Source organism: Fringilla coelebs (assembly GCF_963513975.1).
Source record: "Fringilla coelebs genome assembly, chromosome: 7".
Taxonomy (NCBI): Eukaryota; Metazoa; Chordata; class Aves; order Passeriformes; family Fringillidae; genus Fringilla; species Fringilla coelebs.
Window position 1 is genome coordinate 6,678,945 of NC_140035.1, and position 21,022 is coordinate 6,699,966.

Genomic DNA, 21,022 nt, shown 5'->3' on the forward strand with positions numbered 1-21,022 from the left:
TCTCTATAATTATGATACCCAGGAATTTTCACTAAATTGTGCCTCAGACTACAGCTTGCACCCTGGAAACAAATCCATACTCAAAATCACCTTTGGTTTGTGTTTTTCTGCTTTAGCCCTGAAACCAGAAATATGAAGAAAAATACTCCCACTACCAAGCTATGCCTTGTGTTTCCATCAAGTCTGAAGGACTGAAAACAAGAATTCTCTCCAGCAGTGTATTAGCACACATGCAAAAACTGTGTCACAGACTGGAATTCAAACCAGTTTTAAATCTTTGAAGTGCTGGATTCCAAGATGGGTACCAAAAATTACATGGGCACCTGAAAGGTGAGCTGGAGATCCAAAGCCTGGGATTTTAGAGAGACCTGCCCAGCTCCAGCAGGTAAGAACCAGAGTGATGGGAGGGGGTAACTTGCAGCTACCAGCTGACCACCAATCCCACTCCTGTGTGGAAAGCAGTCCTCTCAGAGAAACATGGATGTAGATAAAGAAAATTAAAAAAAAGATCTATAATCTCCCTCCACTTTCTCCACTTTTTTTTCTTTTTTTAAAAGCTTGGAAATAGTGTGAAAAACTCATTTTCTACAAGATATTTTTAAAAGCTTCATTCTTCAGCTGCAAACTGACATTTTGCAGTGAAATATATTTTTGTACTGCCTAGAAATTAATTTGTTCACATTTCTGCCCAGAGGCAATGCTATCCCTGAAAATGATAACTGTGCCAAAGCCATTACAGTGTTAAACCACTGTCTTTTTTCATAACTAAATGCTAAGTTTAAAAGTAAGTAGCTCTTCTCTATGGGCATCATGTTAAAAGGAAGCAAGCTTAACTTGCTGTTTAATGTTTGTTATTTCTAATCCCTGTCTGGCTCTGTATTCAAGAGAAGGTAAGCCTGGTTTTATTCAGGCCATTTGTATCTCACCCACTCTTCAAAGACTCAATTTGTGTTCTGAGGACCAGAGGATGGGGAGGCCCTGGCACAGAGTGCCCAGAGAAGCTGTGGCTGCCCCATCCCTGGAGGAGTCCAAGGCCAGGTTGGACAGGACTTGGAGCAACCTGGCACAGTGGAAGGTGTCTTTGCCCACGGCAGGGCTTTGAAAAAGATGAGCTCTAAAGTCCCTTCCAACCCAAACCATTCCATGGGTCTATGACCACACAGCTGCACATCACACCTCAGGAAAGACCCAGTGCCTGAAGCAAAATAGTGAGAAAAAAGTGCAAAAATCCTCTCAGTTTCACCTGCAAGTTTGCACAGGGGACAGCTTTAAATAAAAGGACATGCTGGGTTGGTTCTTGCTTTCCTTGGGCTGCCACACTTGCCTCCCATTCTGCTCAAGCAGCCAGGACACAGAGCAGTGCAGAAGAGCTGTTCCCAAGTTCCTGCAGGTGTTTTTGCCACCCAAAGCAAGGCAGAACTGCTGGTACCTGCCCTTGAGCAGGCTCTTCAGGAGGGAACACCAGGGGCAGCCTGGATTTTGTCAGCATTGGTCCTGTTTTGCAGACACTCATGGGGAAAACATAACAGGGCACATGGCTGGTACCCAAAGGCTGGGGTCTATGCCAGCCTTTTGTTTCTAAACCTTTACATAAACTGTGGACAAATGACTCTGTGTCTCTGTGGTTCTGACCCATATTACATACCAAAATGAAACATTTTGGGCTTCTTTGTTTACAAGTTTAAACTTACATTACAAAAAGTACTGGATGAGCATAATGTAACACCCTAACTGAACTGCTTCAGAATAAAAAAGTAGATCCCAGAAGAGTGTGAAAGAGCACGGACACTTGTCACTCTAGATTGTAGAGGTGATTTGAAGAGTGAAAGTAGATATATGCATAACTTCATGCACATTGTTTTTCCAAACTGAGGTTGTACATAATGTGATACATATATTGCCTTTTGAAACATGCACATACACAACCATCTCACTCCAACAGTCTAACCTTGAAGTAAAAAAGAAAAATCTTAACAGTAATATCCTTTCCATTACCCTAATGCATTTTAATATTTTAAATCAGCAGTTCTGACTTGAGAGCTCTGTAGGCACATTTATCATTCAGCTGTGCAACCACGCTATAAACTGTCAACTCTTCATCACTGTCCACGTTGACAAATTACTCTTGCAACAGCATTTCCAAGTTATCCCTAGCAGCCAACACACCTCATAAATCCACATCATTGTAGTGTTATTAGAATTTCATTTCATGCTTGCATTCGCAAACATTTAAGCTTTCAACCTCTGCTGCTGGACATTAATCATGAAATTAATCATAGGATTAAGAATGCCAAATTTAAACTCAAGGTTAATAACACACTCACCCAATATTAGTTTTACATTCTGTCATAAGAAAACACTCTAAGAGAAAAAAAAAAAGGACAATACCTTTTTCTGAAGTTAACAAATATGCACACAGGCTAATTGCACTTTTATTCCTTCACAAAATTAAAAGTTGACCAAATTAAATATTGCTGCTTAAAGAAAAAATTCAAATTCCAAGACCCTTGAAAAAACAACCATTTGGCCTCTGAAAGTCTGCTCACATTTGGCCATGAAAGAACAATTATGAAAGAGCTAACAGCATCAGATGATTTTTCAAGACTGATGATAAGGGAAGATTCTCACGTAAAAAATTGGGATTTAACAGAAATGCAAAATAATAAATGTCATTGAAGAATATTAGAGTCTGGGGTTCAGTTGAGACACATCATCCCTTTTAAGACATATCTGCATTAAAACCATGAAGCACCTGCTGGTTGACAGAATACTAATGACCAAACATAGTTCTTCTGATGCTAAAACAAAACCTTCTAGTAGAAACCTTAGATCAACTTCAGATGATAATGAAACCATATCTCTAGCCTCTCTGATAAATAACAAGATAAACAATATAGTTGTCCTGTATCTTTTCCTTCTACAGCTTCACAGCCCATAAATAAATCAACACTTGGTGCTAGAAATGGAATGAGTCAAAACTGTGATTCAAGCCAGCCTTTGTTATGCCTTCAGATAAATGTTTTGGATATGCATTTAACTATTGCTGCTTCAAGCACCACCCCCAGAAGTTCAATGACAGTCAACTGAGTAAATGAATAGAAACTGCTTTGATTACAACCAAGTCATTTATTATATTAGACTTACTGTTTTAATCTCAGATATATAATTTAAAATCCCAGCCCAACCCTCCCAATCCTACAGAAGCTACAAAATTATTATTAGTTGCAATCCTGCAGCCACATTGGCTCTTTCAGTTCTTTGCAAGCAGTGAGCCACTGGATATCAATACTCCTTCTAAGATTAGTTGCCATAAGTTATCAAAATTTCACTTATAAGAAAGAAGAGGCTGAATGATCAAATACACCTGACTGTATCTGGTGCATGCACGCTTCAAGCCAGTAATAGAGCTCATGATAATTAATTGACAAAATTAATTATTGGAAAAGAAGTGTTACCCAGGAAATAGAAAAAAACCCCCAAAACCTCACCAGGACAAGCACCCTACTCAGCTGTGTACAAAAGACTTCAGGCTGTGACAGGTACCAAAGGCTTTAGCTAATATAGCTGCAATTTCACCCAAAAACGTGACATTCAGGTTGGTTTTTTTTTTGTTACTGCTAACAGATGCCACAATTCACAAACAGTCTCCGAGCAGGAAGTGGCCATGCTGCTCAGGACAATGGACCATCAAGCACCATTTTCTAAATTTTCCATTCCAAATGCCTCCCTATTAGTACCTCAGCAGCTGCATTAAAAGCAACAGAAAAAGTGTTTGAAGGCAAAGATCTCTGACTGAGCTTCACATGCAGGTTTAACAGGATACCCAACATGGTCTCCCTGGAGAGCTGCTACTCACACCACTGCAGTTACAAACATTAGAATTCTTCAGGCTAGAAACCCCTGCAGAGTTCATGAATAATAGCAACACGCTTAATAATTCAGTTTTAATAACTTTTTCCTCTTTAGCCAATTATTCTGAACAAAATGATTTCTTTTGAGAAAAGTACAGTTACCAAAGCTATGAAGGCAATATGATGAGAAGATTACTGACCTCACTGAGGTAAATAAAAAAGGAGCATGTGGACCCATCTACACCATAGCTCGCATAACAGGGATCCGATCGCCACATATCTTTCATCCACTGCAACACAACAAAAGACACAAAAGTTTATTAGGTTAAAGTACAACAAAATAGCTCTGCTTCACACCCAGGAAAAATGGAGGAAGTGGCAAAGTGACTATAAATATCACAAATAACAAACCAGGAATTTTATTAATGATTAGCAGCGCTGTATCCCTGTATTCAGTAATGCTGGGGAAGCAGCAGCACAGCAGATGTGAGCACAGCTTATACAAACTGTCAGCCAGGCAAGCAGAGACAAATATCAGAAGGAGAATAAAACTGGGATCCAGACATTTGGCTCTGGCTGGAGTTGAATGCATTACGTGTTCCCCACCATGACATGCTCCCTCCAGAATTTCACATATCATTTCAGTTACCAAGACTGAAATCTGCCATTTCTGCAGGAGTAAATAATTAATTTCAGTTCATATTTCAATATTCAAATAATGTATTACCTAATTACTATGCAGCCTATTTGCCAAAACAGATCAAAACACAGATCAGAGATTCAAAATGTAGAGTATTAATTTTACAAATCCTTGGGTATTTAAGCAAGCAGAAATTTTACTATTGTCCACCACTAATCAGAGAGCCACAGAATGGTTTGGATTGGAAGAGAGCTTAAAGATGATCTCATTCCAATACCCCTGCCATGGGCAGGGGCAGATTCCATAAGACCAGGTTGGTCTGAGCCTCTTCCAACCTGGCCTTGACTTTTAGGGATGGGGCATTCACAGTAATAAGCAGTATCCTTTACATTTGAAACATATCTTGGGAAAAAAAAAACCCCTGAAAAACCTCCATCTCTGGAATTTTGTTGGGGTTTGTGTCTTTGTTTTTGTTGCCTTTTTTCTTTTCCAGCTAAAGTCAGATGGGTTGTAATATTTAGCCTTTCCAAGTGCATTATTAGTAAAATACAGGACTTATGTAGAATGCACTGTGAATCCCAGAATTCTGATTGCACACTTAGGCACTGCCTATTCTTAAGCAGAGGAGGCAGAATGTTTTCAAGGGAAAAGGAGAATAGAGGAACCACACAGACCTGTGGGCAAAGAGATGAAAGAAATGCAAAGAAACATTATGCTGAAAAAGGGGCTGGGGTGAGATACCCACAGAATCACAGTCCTGGGGCAAGGGAACAACAAATTACTCATCATGGGGAGGAAAACAGGGTTTTTCCAAAATGAGAAGTTTCTGAATAACAAGACAGCATTCAAACAATAAGGCTTTTCAGTAAATAATATAGAATTTAAATATGCCAATTTTTCCTATCTTAAGAGGATGTCACTTTATTTCTCTGCAGTAGTAGTATTAAAGGCTTGAGGTGAGAAATGCTGCAGTGACACAGAGTCCTAAATATCCTATTTTTTGACTCAGTTGTTCTTGTTTAACACCGCTGAGTAGAGACCTCTTGCAACATATGTTCCATTTTTAATAGAATGCACATAAGATTAAAACCAGCTCACTTACCTTTATTTTCCCTTCACAGTGAGGAAAACCATCCATAGGAGGCAATTCACACTGTTCCTGGGCTCCATTTATGAGATCTAAAGAAAACACAGACCATAACTGAGCTTCATTTCACAGTTCTGACAGATAGCCTGATGAATCCTGCCTTTTATTTTCATGAATCCACAGCCCAGACTGACTGAAGGGTCCTACTGGGTAATGTTTGTTACAACATTAAAACTCAGTATGCTCCTTTTTGACCACACGAGAAAATGGCTGCATAGATTTCAACTGTGACTTGAAGTGAAAGTGCTCAGTTACAAAAATCAATCTATGAGGACTCAAAAATTAAGCTAATCCATACTGAAAATAACAAGAAGAAAATAATTTCCTAAGCAAAGTGGGCTTGAAACTACTAAATTGCAACAATTTGTTTTCATTCGTCAATCATTTATAGGATGTATATGGCTCTTAAACATAAAACTAGTTTTTCAAGCTCTGCTACCATTTTATCAAATACCCACAATCTGAAACTTGGCATCAGATATATGACCCAATTAATAAATGTTGCAATATGATCTAATTTAACAACTGAGCAGCACTACATCACATCTCACAAGAAAGATTTCCTATGGTCTCCCAAGGTATTTTTTCTACTTTTTTGACCATTTTAATATTTTTTTCATTCTAGATTATTGCAATGCATTAAAGACTGTAATAAAGAGCAGGATTTCTAGCCCATGAGCCAAGGAAAAAGCAGCAGTTTTAAAGGACATTACCCCTTCAGCTCCAAGGGACTTTCTTAGAAGAACTCTCTAACGCAGGCCTTTAAGGCAAGAAAAATTATTACCATGGTGGAGAGATTCTTGCCAAAGGGAGTGGAGGAGGTTTTCAATTTAGGTATTTCATCCCACAGCTATCTAAATTATACCTGCATCATTTCTGGCTTTTTCTACAGGCAAGAATCAAGATCATTAAAGTCAGCCAGCCATCAACCTGGGAACATTTTATACTGTGGCAGTAACTGTGCACAATTTCATCCAGAATATGCTAATTAGAGTGCCCAGAAGAAAATACAAAAAAAACCATTGCAGTATTAGAATAGAATGGTGACAAAAATCTGTGGGTAAAAGTTAAAATGTTGCATTATATTATTATATGCAAAACCCACAACCTGATCTGTATATTTTCAATGTTTTTGCAAATAGCTTCTTTTAAAGATAAAACTTGAAATGTGAGCCAAGCATTGCAAAATGAACTTGATGGGGGAAAGAAGAGCCATGGCAGGAAGTCCCCACTTCTTTGTCAGTCTCTGCAGCAGGAGAGATTTGACAAACTGAGCTGTACTGCCAGTGACAATAGCACTGAAGCAAAGCAGTTTGTACAATGACTTTGTAATTTCAAATCAATAAGCACTTTCAAAATATTCTGCCTATCTTCTCATCCTTGTGGGGTTCTTGCAGACCAGACCACTGACATCTAAAGCTCTGATTTCTGCTCTGAATAAGAACATACAGAGCATGCATACAGATAGCAGCAATTTGAAATATATTCTCAATTCAGCCAGTAGAGCTACATAATAATAGGACTGTTTGCTTCACTGCAGTTCAGGAATCAGACCTTCCACTTGCATCACACCAGAATCAGTACTGAGATCTCACAGTAATAAGGAGGCATGGTTACTATATGGTAATTTTCAATAATCAGTAAAATTCCATTAGAAGACCTTTATGGTCTAAAAGAGTTTGTGGGCTTTTTTTTTTTTTCTCTCCTCCTAACTCATAAGTCTGAATGCAAAATAACAGTTTTACATAAGGCATGTCAATTTCAAGATCTTCCTAAAAGAAGAAAAGATTTCTGAAATCTCTGGTGCAACATCATAGATGCAGCATAACCCTAGAAAAAGTTTCACTTTTGGCACCATACTAAATTTAGAGTGGAAAATGCTGAATGCCTGGGTACAGCTTGCCAACAAGAATGAGCCATGAATTTTGTCATTTAAAATAAAAAAAATGTCTTCTATCTCAAGTTAATTATGCTATCATATGATGGCTTTCCTCTTCAGAAGGTTAGTCAAGCAAATCCTCTCTTCTACTTAAGTCCTATTAAGTACAGGGTAATACACAAGCACAAGCTGTAATTCCTTATTTTACAGCACACAGTGCCAAGTCTATCACTTACACCATATTTCATTTTAATGGGGATTTCACGGCCTGTTAAAGAAAGAAAAGATGGAGGAAAAACCCCCCAAATCCAGACAGCAGTCTGATTTTTGGTAAATACACAACTGCAGTTTACATGTTTGCTTCTGTCACGTGTGAACACATTCTCTGCATCGCAGGGTGTTTTTGTTGAGAGGCAAAGACCTTTGCTGCTGTTCATTGCTCACAAGGTTTTACAGGATCCCTGTATTTGCAAGGTCTGCCTGCAAGAATAAAACCCCTCTTCCAACAGTCACACATTGCACCAGCCTCACACTTCCACAGCTCCCATTAGGCATGGCAGAAGCACACAGAGACTTCCCAGGCACAAACCCTCCCGGCCCTCCCTGCTCCTGTCCATCCCAAGAAGTAAAAAGAAAACTTTTCTCAGCACAAGATACAGACTTTCCCAGGCTTCTGGTCTCCCCTGTGGCCAACTACACTAAAGTTTTATCAGAGCAGCCCCACTATTGCTCTTCCACAGGGATGGGTTACACACGAACAGAGCACGGATCTCTCCAGGATAATCTGTGTAGGAACATGGAACACTAATGCCCACCTTTATCACCTCTAACCATGCTGAAATATTAATGTGTCTGGGACTATTACCAAGAGTATCTGACATCTGTCCTCCTTCTTGCCAGCAACAGTAAACACTCCTGAGATTCACCTTCCTCGAAAATATTTATGCTTTTCCTCCATAAGTTCACAGACAGAGGAGATGCTTCACACAATCACCAGCTTCCCATTCAGCCTTACCATGGGTCTATATTCCAAACACCTTCATCAGCTTTCACTTGCTTCATTCTCAGCTATTAATCAGGTAATATCACAGTGAAGGCAATTCTATAAAACTTAAATATAAACAGTCCTATGAAACAATTTATATAAAACTGCTATCCAGAACAGGAAAAAATGTAGCAATATGCGCATACAAGAGGAAATGAATGTGAAAGAACAGAAGAAGGAACAGAGAAATGTAATTCTGCTCCATCTGAGTATTCCCTAGAGAAGCAGTCTTTCCTCCATGCCCATGAGCAGGAAGCCAGCTGATGCAGTCAGACTGGAAACACATCTACATCAAGGACTGCTGTCCAAAGCAACAGCTGCCTGCAGAAATGGGCAAGTCACTGCTGGTTTCAACACATAAGCCTGAGAATTCAGTGCAGAGCTCTGAATTCCCCAGTGAATAATCCTGACAGTTCCAGTCAATTACCACTTGCTCTGGTCGTACCCTTTCTTCTTGGCCACTGGCAGTGGGAGTTGTAGGTTGAGAATCATCCCTCCCAATTTTTTTCTTAATGATCAGACCCTGTATGAAGAATTACTTTTCTGCTCCTCTTGCTGCTCATTTGAACTCAGCATGGAGGTGTGCTTGAGCTTGTTGGTAACATCTCCTAGCTGGCTCTCCTTAAATAGGAATCCAGAGGTGAACAAATCTTGCGTTTCCCATGAGCAGCTGAGACCAAGCTCAACCAGATACCAGCGATTCACACTTCTGAGTGTGATCATAAAGACAAAGGAGATGAAGAAGTGGAACCCTGGGGATGCCAATCTCCACATCAGGATGTTCCAAAGCATGAAAAGCAAGCATTAACATACAAGTCAAGACTTAGGAGTTTTTCATCATTTGGAGATAAAACCCCAAACCCTAATATTTCATGAGTATTCTTGTTAAAAAGTCTGGATAGATGTATTATGCTGTTAGCAAATTCATGTTGGATAATTCTTTCCTGAAGGGGAAAACTAAGCCAGACATTAAAGGAACTTTTGTCAAAAAATAGTATTTGAGAAACCACAAGAATTTTTACCCTTAATTAGGATTTATGTAATTTAAAATGCAAGTTCTGAAATCTCTTTTCCCAGCCAAAACTTAGAACTTACAGAACTTACAAAAAAAGTTAGAAATACAACTGTCAAGTTAGTACAAAACAACAGCAGTTAATAAACACACTTTTTTCTCCTAAACTTTGTGTGAGCCATTATATTAATTTATGTTCTAAACACACCTAAGTGGTTTTGAATTCGTGCATAGCTTATCTCCTCTTGACTGCTGTTATGAAAACACATAATTATTAAACATTTATCTCATATGATGTTACATTAAAAGTCAATGCATTAACAAACTAAAAACATGAATATAGCACATAATAAACCTAAGAGCATACAGTCGGTACAGATCATCCTGGAAAAAAAAGAAAAATATTGATAAAACACCCATCAACTGCAGATTTTAAAAAACCTCTTTAAATACTGTTTGTGAGGTCCTGGGATATTTAAAATGTAACTACCAAACTCCATCCTCATGTTTAGAAAGGAGCCATATGTTCCCTTCACAAATGATCTACAGCTTTGCATCAGACGTCGTTGGAGCACAGCAGGTGAACCTGAACTTGTGAACAATCCTCAGTTGTTTCAGTGCAAAGTCTGGCACGTCAGCATCAGCCATGTGGCACATCTGAGCTAAGCCACCAACCCTGCCCTGGAAAAGAAGCTTCTCTCTTGTTGCTTGCTATGAGCACTGCACCTGCTAAAGCCCCAGGCCTCCAGCCCCTAAATACCAGCTCACAGATGCAGCTCTTCATTGCCTCCTGCATTTCAACTCCACAGGTTTTATTTGTAATAGTGAAGGTTTACAACACCCACGTTGAGAATGATGTGGCCAAAAGCACAGTCTGTGGTAGGGAATTGATTTTTGTTTGCTTTCAAGTTGCTCTTTAATAAAACAGTAAAAATGAGCAATAGACAGTGCTACATGCATATTTCCTCCCTTTCCTACGTTGCACATTCTTCAAATAATGTGCTTTGTAATAGGCTAAAAAAATTCTGCTTCAATTTTCCTCCATCAGACAGTTAGGAAGTCTAGAAATATTCCACTAAGACAGTACTCTGAAAAAGAGTTATAATTAGTCACTCAGCAGTGAGTGCTGTTTGACAGGTGCTCTTATTGTCATAAGTGTTTTAAAATAGCAATATTGGTTAAAGCAAATGAAGAGGCTGCAATACAGCTGAAAATGCAAGCTGACACCAGCAGCCTATCAACTGTGCTAAGGACCAGCTTGGTGTTCTTCTGAGAATAGAAACGTATTAAGAATTTAACACGACACTAAAAATGATGTACTTTGGAACCTTGAGGCTTAAACTCTGATTTTCAGACTAGTGCATATTAAAGTATTTTTTGATGATATACAGCACAGATAATAGCTCAAGTCAAAAGTGTTCCCATCAGCAGATTTCATAAAATACAGAACCTCTCTAGTATTATAAGGTCAGAGTAATCACATCCGTTCAAATCTACTCGCCAATTTTATCTCTGTTCTCCTTCTGGTTTTGATCATTAAATATAAGTACTATTCTTACTTTAATTCATGAAACTGTTCTCTTGTTTCTATTTCAGTCCTGAAATCTGGTATCTGTGGTTAGACACAGACTGTAGTTAAGGCTGGTTTAGTTTGTGTAAGGTCTTCTTTTCCTTCTCCAACTAATTAACACATTCTCAATTCAATTCGCATTATTCATCTCCAGCTGGTAAGATTTCTTTAAAGAGAGAATTTGCAGTGTGAGCTGAAAGCACTAACAACATATTCAACCAAATGAGCTAAAGGTTTCAAGATTTTAAATGCAGAGCACAAAATGCTTTCTACCAACATTTCAGAGACTTCTGTAGCAAAGTGTTGGTATGATTTAAAGAAAATTAACTTTTCTACCTCTAGTCCATCCTCACACAAGCTGTGCTGCTGTGTTCCATTAGCACTGCTGAAATCAATGCAGTGTTAGGAGAATTCAAGTAGTAGTCAAGTGGTTAATTAAAATGCAGCCCAGGGGACCCCTAAGAGCCCCCTTCAGCATTATTAACACAGCTTTGCACTGCAGTGGAAAATATTCACCAGTGGTCCTCTGCACACACCACACTGTGCTGAGACAGCCAGGTTTGAGGGCACACAAAACTCCCCAGCCCCAAAAAACTGCCTTTGTGGCGGGGGGGAATCTGAATAAATAAAGTGTGGAAAAAGAATACAATGAATTGGGCACAATAAACACGAGTCAAAGCAAAACATCACCTTCAGGAAGCTGCTACCTTGACATTCAGAGTCAATGCAGTCCCACACCCTGCTACAACTGGTACCCACTGGTGCCCTGGGGGGACAGGCACTTTGTGCTCTGAGGCACAACACACCGTGCTGACTGAAGAAAAGCCTCCTTTAGTCCTTTCAAGACAGGTGGGCAGCTTTGGAATTTAAAGCAATATGCAGTATCTTGGCTTTTTTAATCTCTGCAAGTACAGGACTGTGGTGGAACTGTGGCTGCAGACTGCTAAACCCAACAAGGCTATTTAACAAAATTAATCAGAAAGCCATGGAAACAAATCCACTGATCCTGAGGTTACCTGAGTCCTTCCCCCTGACCTAAAAGGCTTCAGTGTGGCAGCCCCAAGGCTTCAGGAATAAGGACGTGGAAATACCATGACAAAGGTCCTTCTCACCATAGTAACATTATTAAAAAAAACCCTTCTTGTATCATTGCCAAAGCTGACTTGTCAGCCTGCCTTGCTACATATTCACAAAGGATGCCAGATATCTGACAGGCATCCAAGCCATCATGTCTTAAATGACAAGTATACACTGAAGTCTGCATCTTAATGAGTGACTTGAAAGATGCTAAAACTGAAGTTGTTAAAAGGGAACTGAACAGCCAACACAGCAGAACAAGTTAATGCACAAGGCAGAAAAGCTGTGGAAGCTTTGAACAGCTACACCAGCAGTGTCCTCCCTCACTGTGCAGGGTTCCACACAGCAGCCTGAGCCTGGGCTGTCCTTAGGCTCTGCAAGGGTCCTCCCAGCACCAGCTGTGTACAAGGGGAAGGCTGAAGAGGATTTAACACAAACCTTCACTTGCTCATTTTTGTGGGATCAAAGATACACAATTAAAATCATTCAAAGCAGCACTTTAAGGCAAAAGAATGTTTTGTAAACAATCAGTCTGGCAGAGCTTTCAGTACAATTATTATACCTGGGGTGTTAGATGGTCAAGATTGTCAAAAATTTAGCTTGTCACTGAACAAGCACAGAAAGAGCAATGACCACCTCTAAAGAAACCCATCCCACAACACAACACTAATCCCACTCCCATTGCTTACCAAAAATATCACATGAACAAAACAGAGGACTGATTCTCTGATCATGTTTGTGCAGATTTCCCTATCTGATGAACCATGATAGTGCAATTCTGTCCCACAAAAATCAAGGATTTCTTTTATCATTATTTTAGAAAAGCACAATTGTTAAAAACTAAATAGCCTAAACCAAACTGATCTTGTGCCTGTCATATGGAACCAAAGATGCAGCTACAACAGTAGCAGCTCTGTAGACAAGCTCTGCTTCAAAATGCCATGGTTTTGTATTTCCTCATTTCTGTTTAAACATCTCTCCAACATCACCTTTAAATCTGCTTAGGGTGTCATTAGTGGCAGTGCCTCAAAGCTTCCTGTTCTAAAGGCTGATGAGAACTCTTATGTCCTAGGCACTCAAAGTTTAGATTAATACTTTCCTGTGTGTATGGGAACATATTACAGATGCAAAAAGGATGGCTATCAAATATCTCAGAAGCTTTTCAGATACAACTTAGATAAATAGAACAAAGAGAGAGAAGGAAAGACATTTTTATTGCTTTTGAAACCAATCAGCCAAAGCTTTATAAGCATATTTTTATTATTGCATGATGTAGCTCCACTGGAAGCAGGACTCTTGCAGAAAAGTCTGCTAATGACATTGCACTGTTTCACTGACAAATAAGACTATAAAACACAATTTACTGCAGAGTTTTAAGCAGCAAATCAAGAAGCCTTTAAAAAAGATTATCAAAATGAGTAAACATTATGTTAATCAGATGCTTCAAAAACACTATGGTTGTCCAGACAGAAAGACCACAATTATTAACAATGTCTAACATGAATTTGTCTAAAATCAGCATTAAAATTTTACAAATGGTAAAGAGAGGAAGGGTAATCCTAACATGCTTCTTGTGATCACTTCATAGTGTAACAGCTGAATGCTATAAAGAAAGTATCATCTGTATTTGTACACATTCCTCTTTCAACTCCAGTAAAATGACAAACTGTTGGGTAACAAAATGCCTTCACCACAATTTTCACATTACCTCAATTGCTCTAACCCAATAGAAAAGGGATGTTATTGAAATATTACAGACAAAATCAACATTGGCATTATCACAATACCCTCACCTAGCTTATTTTCTGAACAATTCCTTCCCAACAGAGAAGATACTTATATTACAATTATGCTGGAATTATATGGCTTCAAGAGCCTGCTGTCAGGAAACTGCCATGAAGGAAGAAGTAGAGACAAGTTTTTCATTTCCATTTGGCTGCCTCTGATCTGAGTAATTGCCCCTGATTGCTTCAAATGGATGAGGAGCAGGCACTTAGAACAGGGATTAGGTTCAAACTCTAACCCTAGGTACTATCCAGTCCAGAGATACCTGAGCAGTGACATCATCCAGCCATCAGCACAATACATTAATCGAACCTTAAGGAGCTCTTACCTAAAGGTTTTTCCTGTTGCTGCTGTTTAATGGTTGCTTCAGACATTTTAAACACAGGGTACCAGGAGTCAAAGGTAAAAAGCCTGTGGCTCTGATTAGAGGAATTGTGTTCTTTGCTACAGAGCAAGCCTCAGGCAGTACAAAGTAATGCAAACACTGCAAACGGAAAAGTCTTACCAGGCTCCTTCAATGTTGCTCCTGAACAGCAAAATTGTGAATCTAGCCCACTCCAAGAATAATAAACAACATTCAAATCACCCTAAGAACTGATGAAAGATGTTTCCTTTTCAGGTAAGAACAATGAACCTTTGTCTTTAAATTTTAAAGCAACAACATGAGTATACATGTTCCAATTATCTGCAAATCTAAGGAAATAACTCTCTTTTGTCCAGCTACAAAAAGAAAACATACAGGGATGTTTTTCATTTTTTATATATATGGCCCAGAAACACTAACAGTGCTGTACTCGTTCACTTTTCATCTCAGTGGAAGTTTTTCCAAGATCTTGGGCTGGATGCCTTGTGGCAGGAAGGTTGGCATAGCCTGTCAGCACCCTGCAGGTGCTGCACCTCTCCAGGTACTTGTTCCTGACCTGCCTTCAATTCTACCAAGGCAAGGCAGATGGGGGGAGGGAAAAGTCTGTCTGACCAAGAGATAACATGACTTTAGCACCGTGGGACAGAGAGCTGCAGTTAGGACTGAGCAGCTGAGAGCAACTCTGCTGCCACACTGACATCAAGCAATCACTTGCAAATCTGCTTTCCTAGACTTGTTCCAGTGACATTTCCCTACCAAAGGCAGAATTTGCTTCTCTATTTTGAGAATTTTAGCAAGTAATACCTTCTCAACAGAAATATTTACTTTTGCAGGAAACCAAGGACAGACAAGACATAGGAGCACAGTTATCAACTTATTTACCAAGTTGCCTTAACTCTTCTGCTCTGTTCTCTTTTGGGACTGCAAAAATCATTGGACTTTCACTCAGACTTTCCTATGAGTCAGGACTGCCAGTATCTCTTTCAACTTGGTGGCAGAACAAAACAGTCCATTCATTGAAAACAAAATGAATGACTTCAAATGTCAACTCAAAACATGTTTTTATTTTAACTGAATGTACCAGGCAGGTGATCTCTCTGTGTCAAATCCTAAGAGCCATTAAACACTGTAGGAAGAGACATTTTTAAATCATGGCCAACAAATATAATAAACATTTTCTTTCAGTTAATAACCAATAAAGTGCGTATGGTAGAATGGCAGAGCAGATTGATACCAACCTAAATAGTTAGGCTTTGAGAGAAAAGATCTCCCCAGTTTCATCATTCTAAAATGCAGCCATTTAAAGCATGAAACATTACTATAAATGGGTGAACTATTCCCTTGAGAAGAGATTTTGATTTTCTAATGTGTTAGTTACCACAGAAAAAAAATCTTCCACTAAGCTTGGACTTCAGTTTGTCATTGATAAAGGCTAAACTTTGAATTTTGTTTTCTAAGACATTCCAAATATCTAACACTGAAAAATCATGTTATGCTCAAGAGAGAAAAGGTTAAGATGAAACAGCTCATAAATAATTTTGGTAATTGCCATACATACCTGCTACATTAAGCTTTTCAGCTGCTCCTAAGCTGGGAGCAGAAGTGGTGGTATTGTTGGTCGAGTTTGCTCCTGTTCCATTAAGTACAAGATTCTCCACCTTGGACTCCAATTTCCCAATGCGCTGCAAGATATTATCCAACAGGACAGCAAGGGTCTTTTTCAAATCTGCAAATGAAAATGACAAGTTAAACTGCTTCATAATGCAGAGTGCACACTTGTCAGACAGAACCAAACAATAGATACAAGAATGAGACTGGAGATATATATATATATATATATACACACACACACACAGTTGCTCAGTGCAAATCTTTGCCATCAGCAGCTCTATGCATTCATGTTCCCCACTTTGTTCAGCCTCAGATCCAAGTTTCCTTGGCCATGGAACTTGTCAGCCTGTATATTTTATGAAGCACAGTGCTACTTGTAGATATCAACATTCAAGGTGAAATGTGAGCCTTTACAGGAACAGAAAAATGCTTGCTTTGCAATGGCTCAAGTAATAAGAAGCTGCTTAAATAATAATGAGGCTAAACCTAAATCCATATTCAAACACTATCAGAGGAACAGCCTGTTGATACTCAGTCACCTGGGAACAAAAATCCCCTTCCCAGGATTTTGTACTTTAAGCCAGTACAAAAACCTTCTCCTGCATCTCCTGCATGTAACCAGCTTCTGCACTGACAAATCAAAAATATATAATAATTACTAAAAAAAAGTTAAGTTCAACCTTTCTGTTGTATTTACACAACACCAAAACACACATTTTCTTTCTTCAGTCTGGTGATTTGTCTCTGGTCTGACACAGGGCTTCCTTGGCATGGAAGGCAATGAACAATAACAGGAATTTGCATATCAAATGACAACTCAGAGAGAGTTCTTTTTATTTTCCTTATTTCTTTATTTCCTTATTTTTTCCTTTTTTTCCTTATTTTTTCCTTATTTTTTAATTTTTCTTTATTTTCTCATTTTTTTCCTTGGCTTTCATTTTGTTCAGAATTCTTGAATGAACACAAGACACTTTGGCAAGTTAAAAGAACTGAGGGCAAGAGGAGAAAACTAGACCACTATCAGAAAAAACTGTAGAATTATAATGGCAACAAGCCAAAGAAGATGAAACTATTGTCCTTTGTTCATTTACCCTTGTAAAGATTAAAGAATTTGGTACAAGAAATTTACATTATTTTTCCATTTAATTACATAAAATAATTGCATGCGTTTTGGTATAATTTTTTTCTATTTTACACAACTTTCAAGTCAAATAATATTCTGATCTATAACAGAAAACTTTTCCATACATCTGAAGAGATTCCTGTCTCTACAGCAGTTGTACTTTTGACACATTCATTCAGTGTTTACTTTTTATTTTTCCCACGACTATCTCAATTCTTGTGCAAATGAGAGACTAAATAAGATAATGTATTGCTTTAGAAAGGTTATAATTGTTTTTTCCAAACAAAAGGTGAATCATATTTATTCCATGGTGCCATAAAGAAAGCCTTTCTCATCATAACTGTGTTTTCCTTTGTCCTGTAAAGATCAGAAGGTGGAATCTGAAGCATTAGTCCACACATTTGGACTACTTTAAAGGTGGTCCAGAAGTTATTTAATGGCATAGTGTGCAGAAGAAAAGGAAACTCTGGACTTAACAGGAACAAAACCACAGTACAGAAGGAAGAATAAAACCAAGGAAAAAAAAGTAGTAAAAATAACTCAGGAAACAGTGAGGAAGAAACGTAGCCTACATAAAAGTATACACTGATCATAAAGACAAAAGAGGTTCAAAATTATTATTTTTTAATTCTGACCAACACACTGATCTGAGAAACATCTTGTCAGAACAAAAAGGGAAGTGGAGGCTGCTTTGAGAAGGGGAGGGCAGAAGCACTGATTCACAGAATTTTTGTAAAAGGACTGTTTACTGCTATAAAGAAAAATCCAATATTCACTGTGTATATCTGAACTATAACTTTTAAAAGGAAAATATTTGAGCCATCTACCTGACAGGTGAATACAGGGCAGAAAGAAAAAGTGAGAAAGTAAACAAGCTGTGCAACCACAATTAAGGAATGACTGAAAACCTTTCAGCTAGGTAAAAGCAGTCAAATCTAGCAAACATTTAATTTATTCTTGAACATGGAAATCACGACTGTGCTCACTTAAAGCAATCAGAGGATAACATTAAGAAATATAAAAAGACTAAATAAGCAAGAGCATTAATTTTCACAGAATATTGAAGAAACCTCAACCAATTATTATTAACATCAGTCATTAATGTGTTTATTTGTGAAGAGCTAACCTGATTATTTGCTAGCAGCAAGTCATTTGGTATGCCAAACAGGACAAATTAACTCATTAAGTAATTACCTTACCCAGTTTCATAAGCTATTATTTAATATGGTGTTATTCACTCACTATAGTACTTTTCCCTGAAATATTTTAAATAACTGCATTACCATTCTTTTCCATCTTTCCAAACTACTTTGTTGAAAACACCTAGCCAAACTTAAAATTTAAATCTTTAATCTTAAAAATCTTGTCAGCCGTGGATTTGAAATTGCTACACAAACCTTGGCTTTCCCTACACAGAAGTGTCACAAAGTTATTTCACCCATTTCCAAATGCAGTTTAACTTCTCCTTGGGAACTTGACCAGTGTTTGGAGGCAACTTATTCCCCAGCAGGGTTTGGAACAAGAAATTAATGCCACAGGCAACAAGCTGCAGGGGGACTTTGCCTATGGATATCCTGTACCCATATTAATCCAATTACCTTCAATATCTGGAGCCAGATTGTTTGGGTTTTGTTGTCTATATTCTTTCTCAATTCATCCATCATCCAGCAGCCCTGCACAGCAACAGGACACTGGTAATGGCTATATAGCAGATAAAGTTTTGTTTTGAGCCTAACACAAAATGCTCTAAGGATCTCTACTGGCTCAGAGATCCTCAATTGAAATATTGATCTAGTTTTGCTTGTGCTGCTTTGTAAGGCTAAAGCTCCTGTATAGCTCAACATGCAGGCACAAATCTGGAGTTACAGAATAAGGGCAGGTTGTTATTTAAGCAATGAAGCCACTTAATTGTTAGCTATGTTGGGGATAATAATCTCATGCTTACAGGCAAACAAATGCACACCAACTCTAAGATTTACTTCTTAGAGGAAAAAGGACTGGAGACAGAAACAAGACACAGAGAGAACCTTCCAGCAGGATATTTTCACTGCATGCCCCAAACAGTATAGAGTATTAAGAGAAAACCAGAGAAAAAAGTGCAGCTATTCTATCTGTTGCATCCTAGTCTATATTCTTTTTCTAAGCATACAAAAACTATCTACTCAATTTCTTCAGAGCTGAATATTAAGACAACTATAAAAGAAAACAAATCTAAATGACTAATTTGTTTTCCAGATATTCTGGAAGTGCATAGGTAAGTTGGAAAGCAAGTGAAGTGAGTCTAAAAATTGCTAAACAAGTAAGGTGCATTATGTGATCTTAACAGACTGAGAAGGAACCACACCTAACCTGAAATTTGATTATATTTCATTTTTTAGTAATATTTTTGGGTTATTTGCTTCATTCTTATCCACTTGCTTTGTCTGACACATGCACAAAATCTTAACTCTTGTGTAAAAACTGGAAGAGAGTAAGCATTAAAAACAACTGCCAAACAAAGCACTAAAACTCACCGAGTTTTCTGCCCTGAGGCAAATAGGATATACTTAAGTTTAATTTAGGATTATACCAGATAAATAAACTTAAACATTAAGTAAATTGACTGACCAAAGAAGGGAAATGGGAAAGAAGAAATAAATAGCAGGTCTCCATTTTAAACTAAGGCAAGCTTTTCCAAGCTATTCCAAGAAGGGAATTTCTTGCATCACTGACGTGAAAGCTGAAAAGCCTTCCAACTTTCTCAAAAACACCAAAAAAAGCTTTTTAAAACTGAGTTCTAACAAATAACCTAAAGCATACTAGATAGAGCTACCAGACAGACATAATAAAAATTAGCCGATACCTTCATTTTCAAGTAACTGGAAATGTAAAGTTTGTCCCACTTAAAGGAAAGGCCATTTTCTCCATTTACACAGAAAATGCACAGGGTAAAGTACTGCTAATTGAGAGGCATGATGAAGCAAAATGTTTGGAAAATTGAGGAAAAAGCCTTAATCAGATTATCAAATAATCCAGAGAACACACTTACCGTATGCTGTCACTGTCCCAACATAAGGCCCATCAACTACATTTTTATTTTCTTCAGCTAATGCTTTGATGTATCTTTTGCTGAGATCCAAAATTTGCTCACGCAGGACTGAACTGCTTTCGTGCTGTGTTTGTTGCTGAATAGTAAAATGCAGAAGCATCATTCCCCAAATAAAACCAAAAGTCACCAGAAAAAAGCCTAGTTTCTGAGAGGACAGCTTCCATGGAGAGAATGCCATGATTCCCAACAGCTTCACACAGTTACTGCAAAGGTTCCTAAAGCATGAAGCCAAACAGCAAGTTCATGGTCCAGGTATATAAATATCACAGAGCAGGACTCAGTCTTATTCCAACTCCTTTGTCAACACATATCCGTGTTTCAGTTCCATCCTGTCCAAGAGAAGAGGAAAAAGCACAGTTAGCACACCTGAAGGTTTTACTGCCCACTCTGGCTCTCCCCTCTAACTGGTACAAAGCAGGAGCAGACAATGAGCTTGCTTTGTAAATGGTTCATTTGCATGTCTCATCATTGCACTGCGGCAGCCAGAGCGAGGTGTGAGAAAAGCACTGGAAGGACAACAAAGCAGGGGTGATGTGCCTGAGCAGGTGGAGAACACCTCACAGGATCTGGATCAGATTCCCTGCCTGAAGTGGTTTCTAAGCTGTATTTCAAAGTAAGGCTGCTGTAACATATTTATTTGTGTGTGTATGTAAAACTTTGCGATGTTGCCAGTGCAGCAATTGAAGACAATTCTCAATGTAATTCAGTTCTCAGAAAACAAGTAATTTTAGCTGGCAGTGACACTGCTCGGAGTTCCTGGCAGGAGCTACAGCATATGGCTAGATAGGTGATCAGGAAATCAGACTCCCTCAGGGGGAAAGAGGAAAGAA

General features: G+C 38.4%; 1 protein-coding gene across 2 annotated transcripts in view; it reads right to left on the bottom strand.

Annotated features, from left to right (window-relative positions):
• Positions 1–20,429, bottom strand: part of MGAT5 (alpha-1,6-mannosylglycoprotein 6-beta-N-acetylglucosaminyltransferase) — a 69,478-nt gene extending 49,049 nt beyond the window's left edge. For both annotated transcript variants that reach the window (XM_084209047.1, XM_084209046.1), the window contains exons 1-4: positions 20,133–20,429; positions 15,929–16,096; positions 5,594–5,670; positions 4,052–4,141 (exon numbers count right to left, since the gene is read on the bottom strand). In XM_084209047.1, coding sequence (XP_084065173.1) covers positions 4,052–4,141; positions 5,594–5,670; positions 15,929–16,096; positions 20,133–20,370 — 573 coding nt within the window. In that variant the 5' untranslated portion in view covers positions 20,371–20,429. The remainder of the gene's footprint in view (positions 1–4,051; positions 4,142–5,593; positions 5,671–15,928; positions 16,097–20,132) is intronic.
• Between the last annotated feature and the right edge of the window lie 593 nt (positions 20,430–21,022).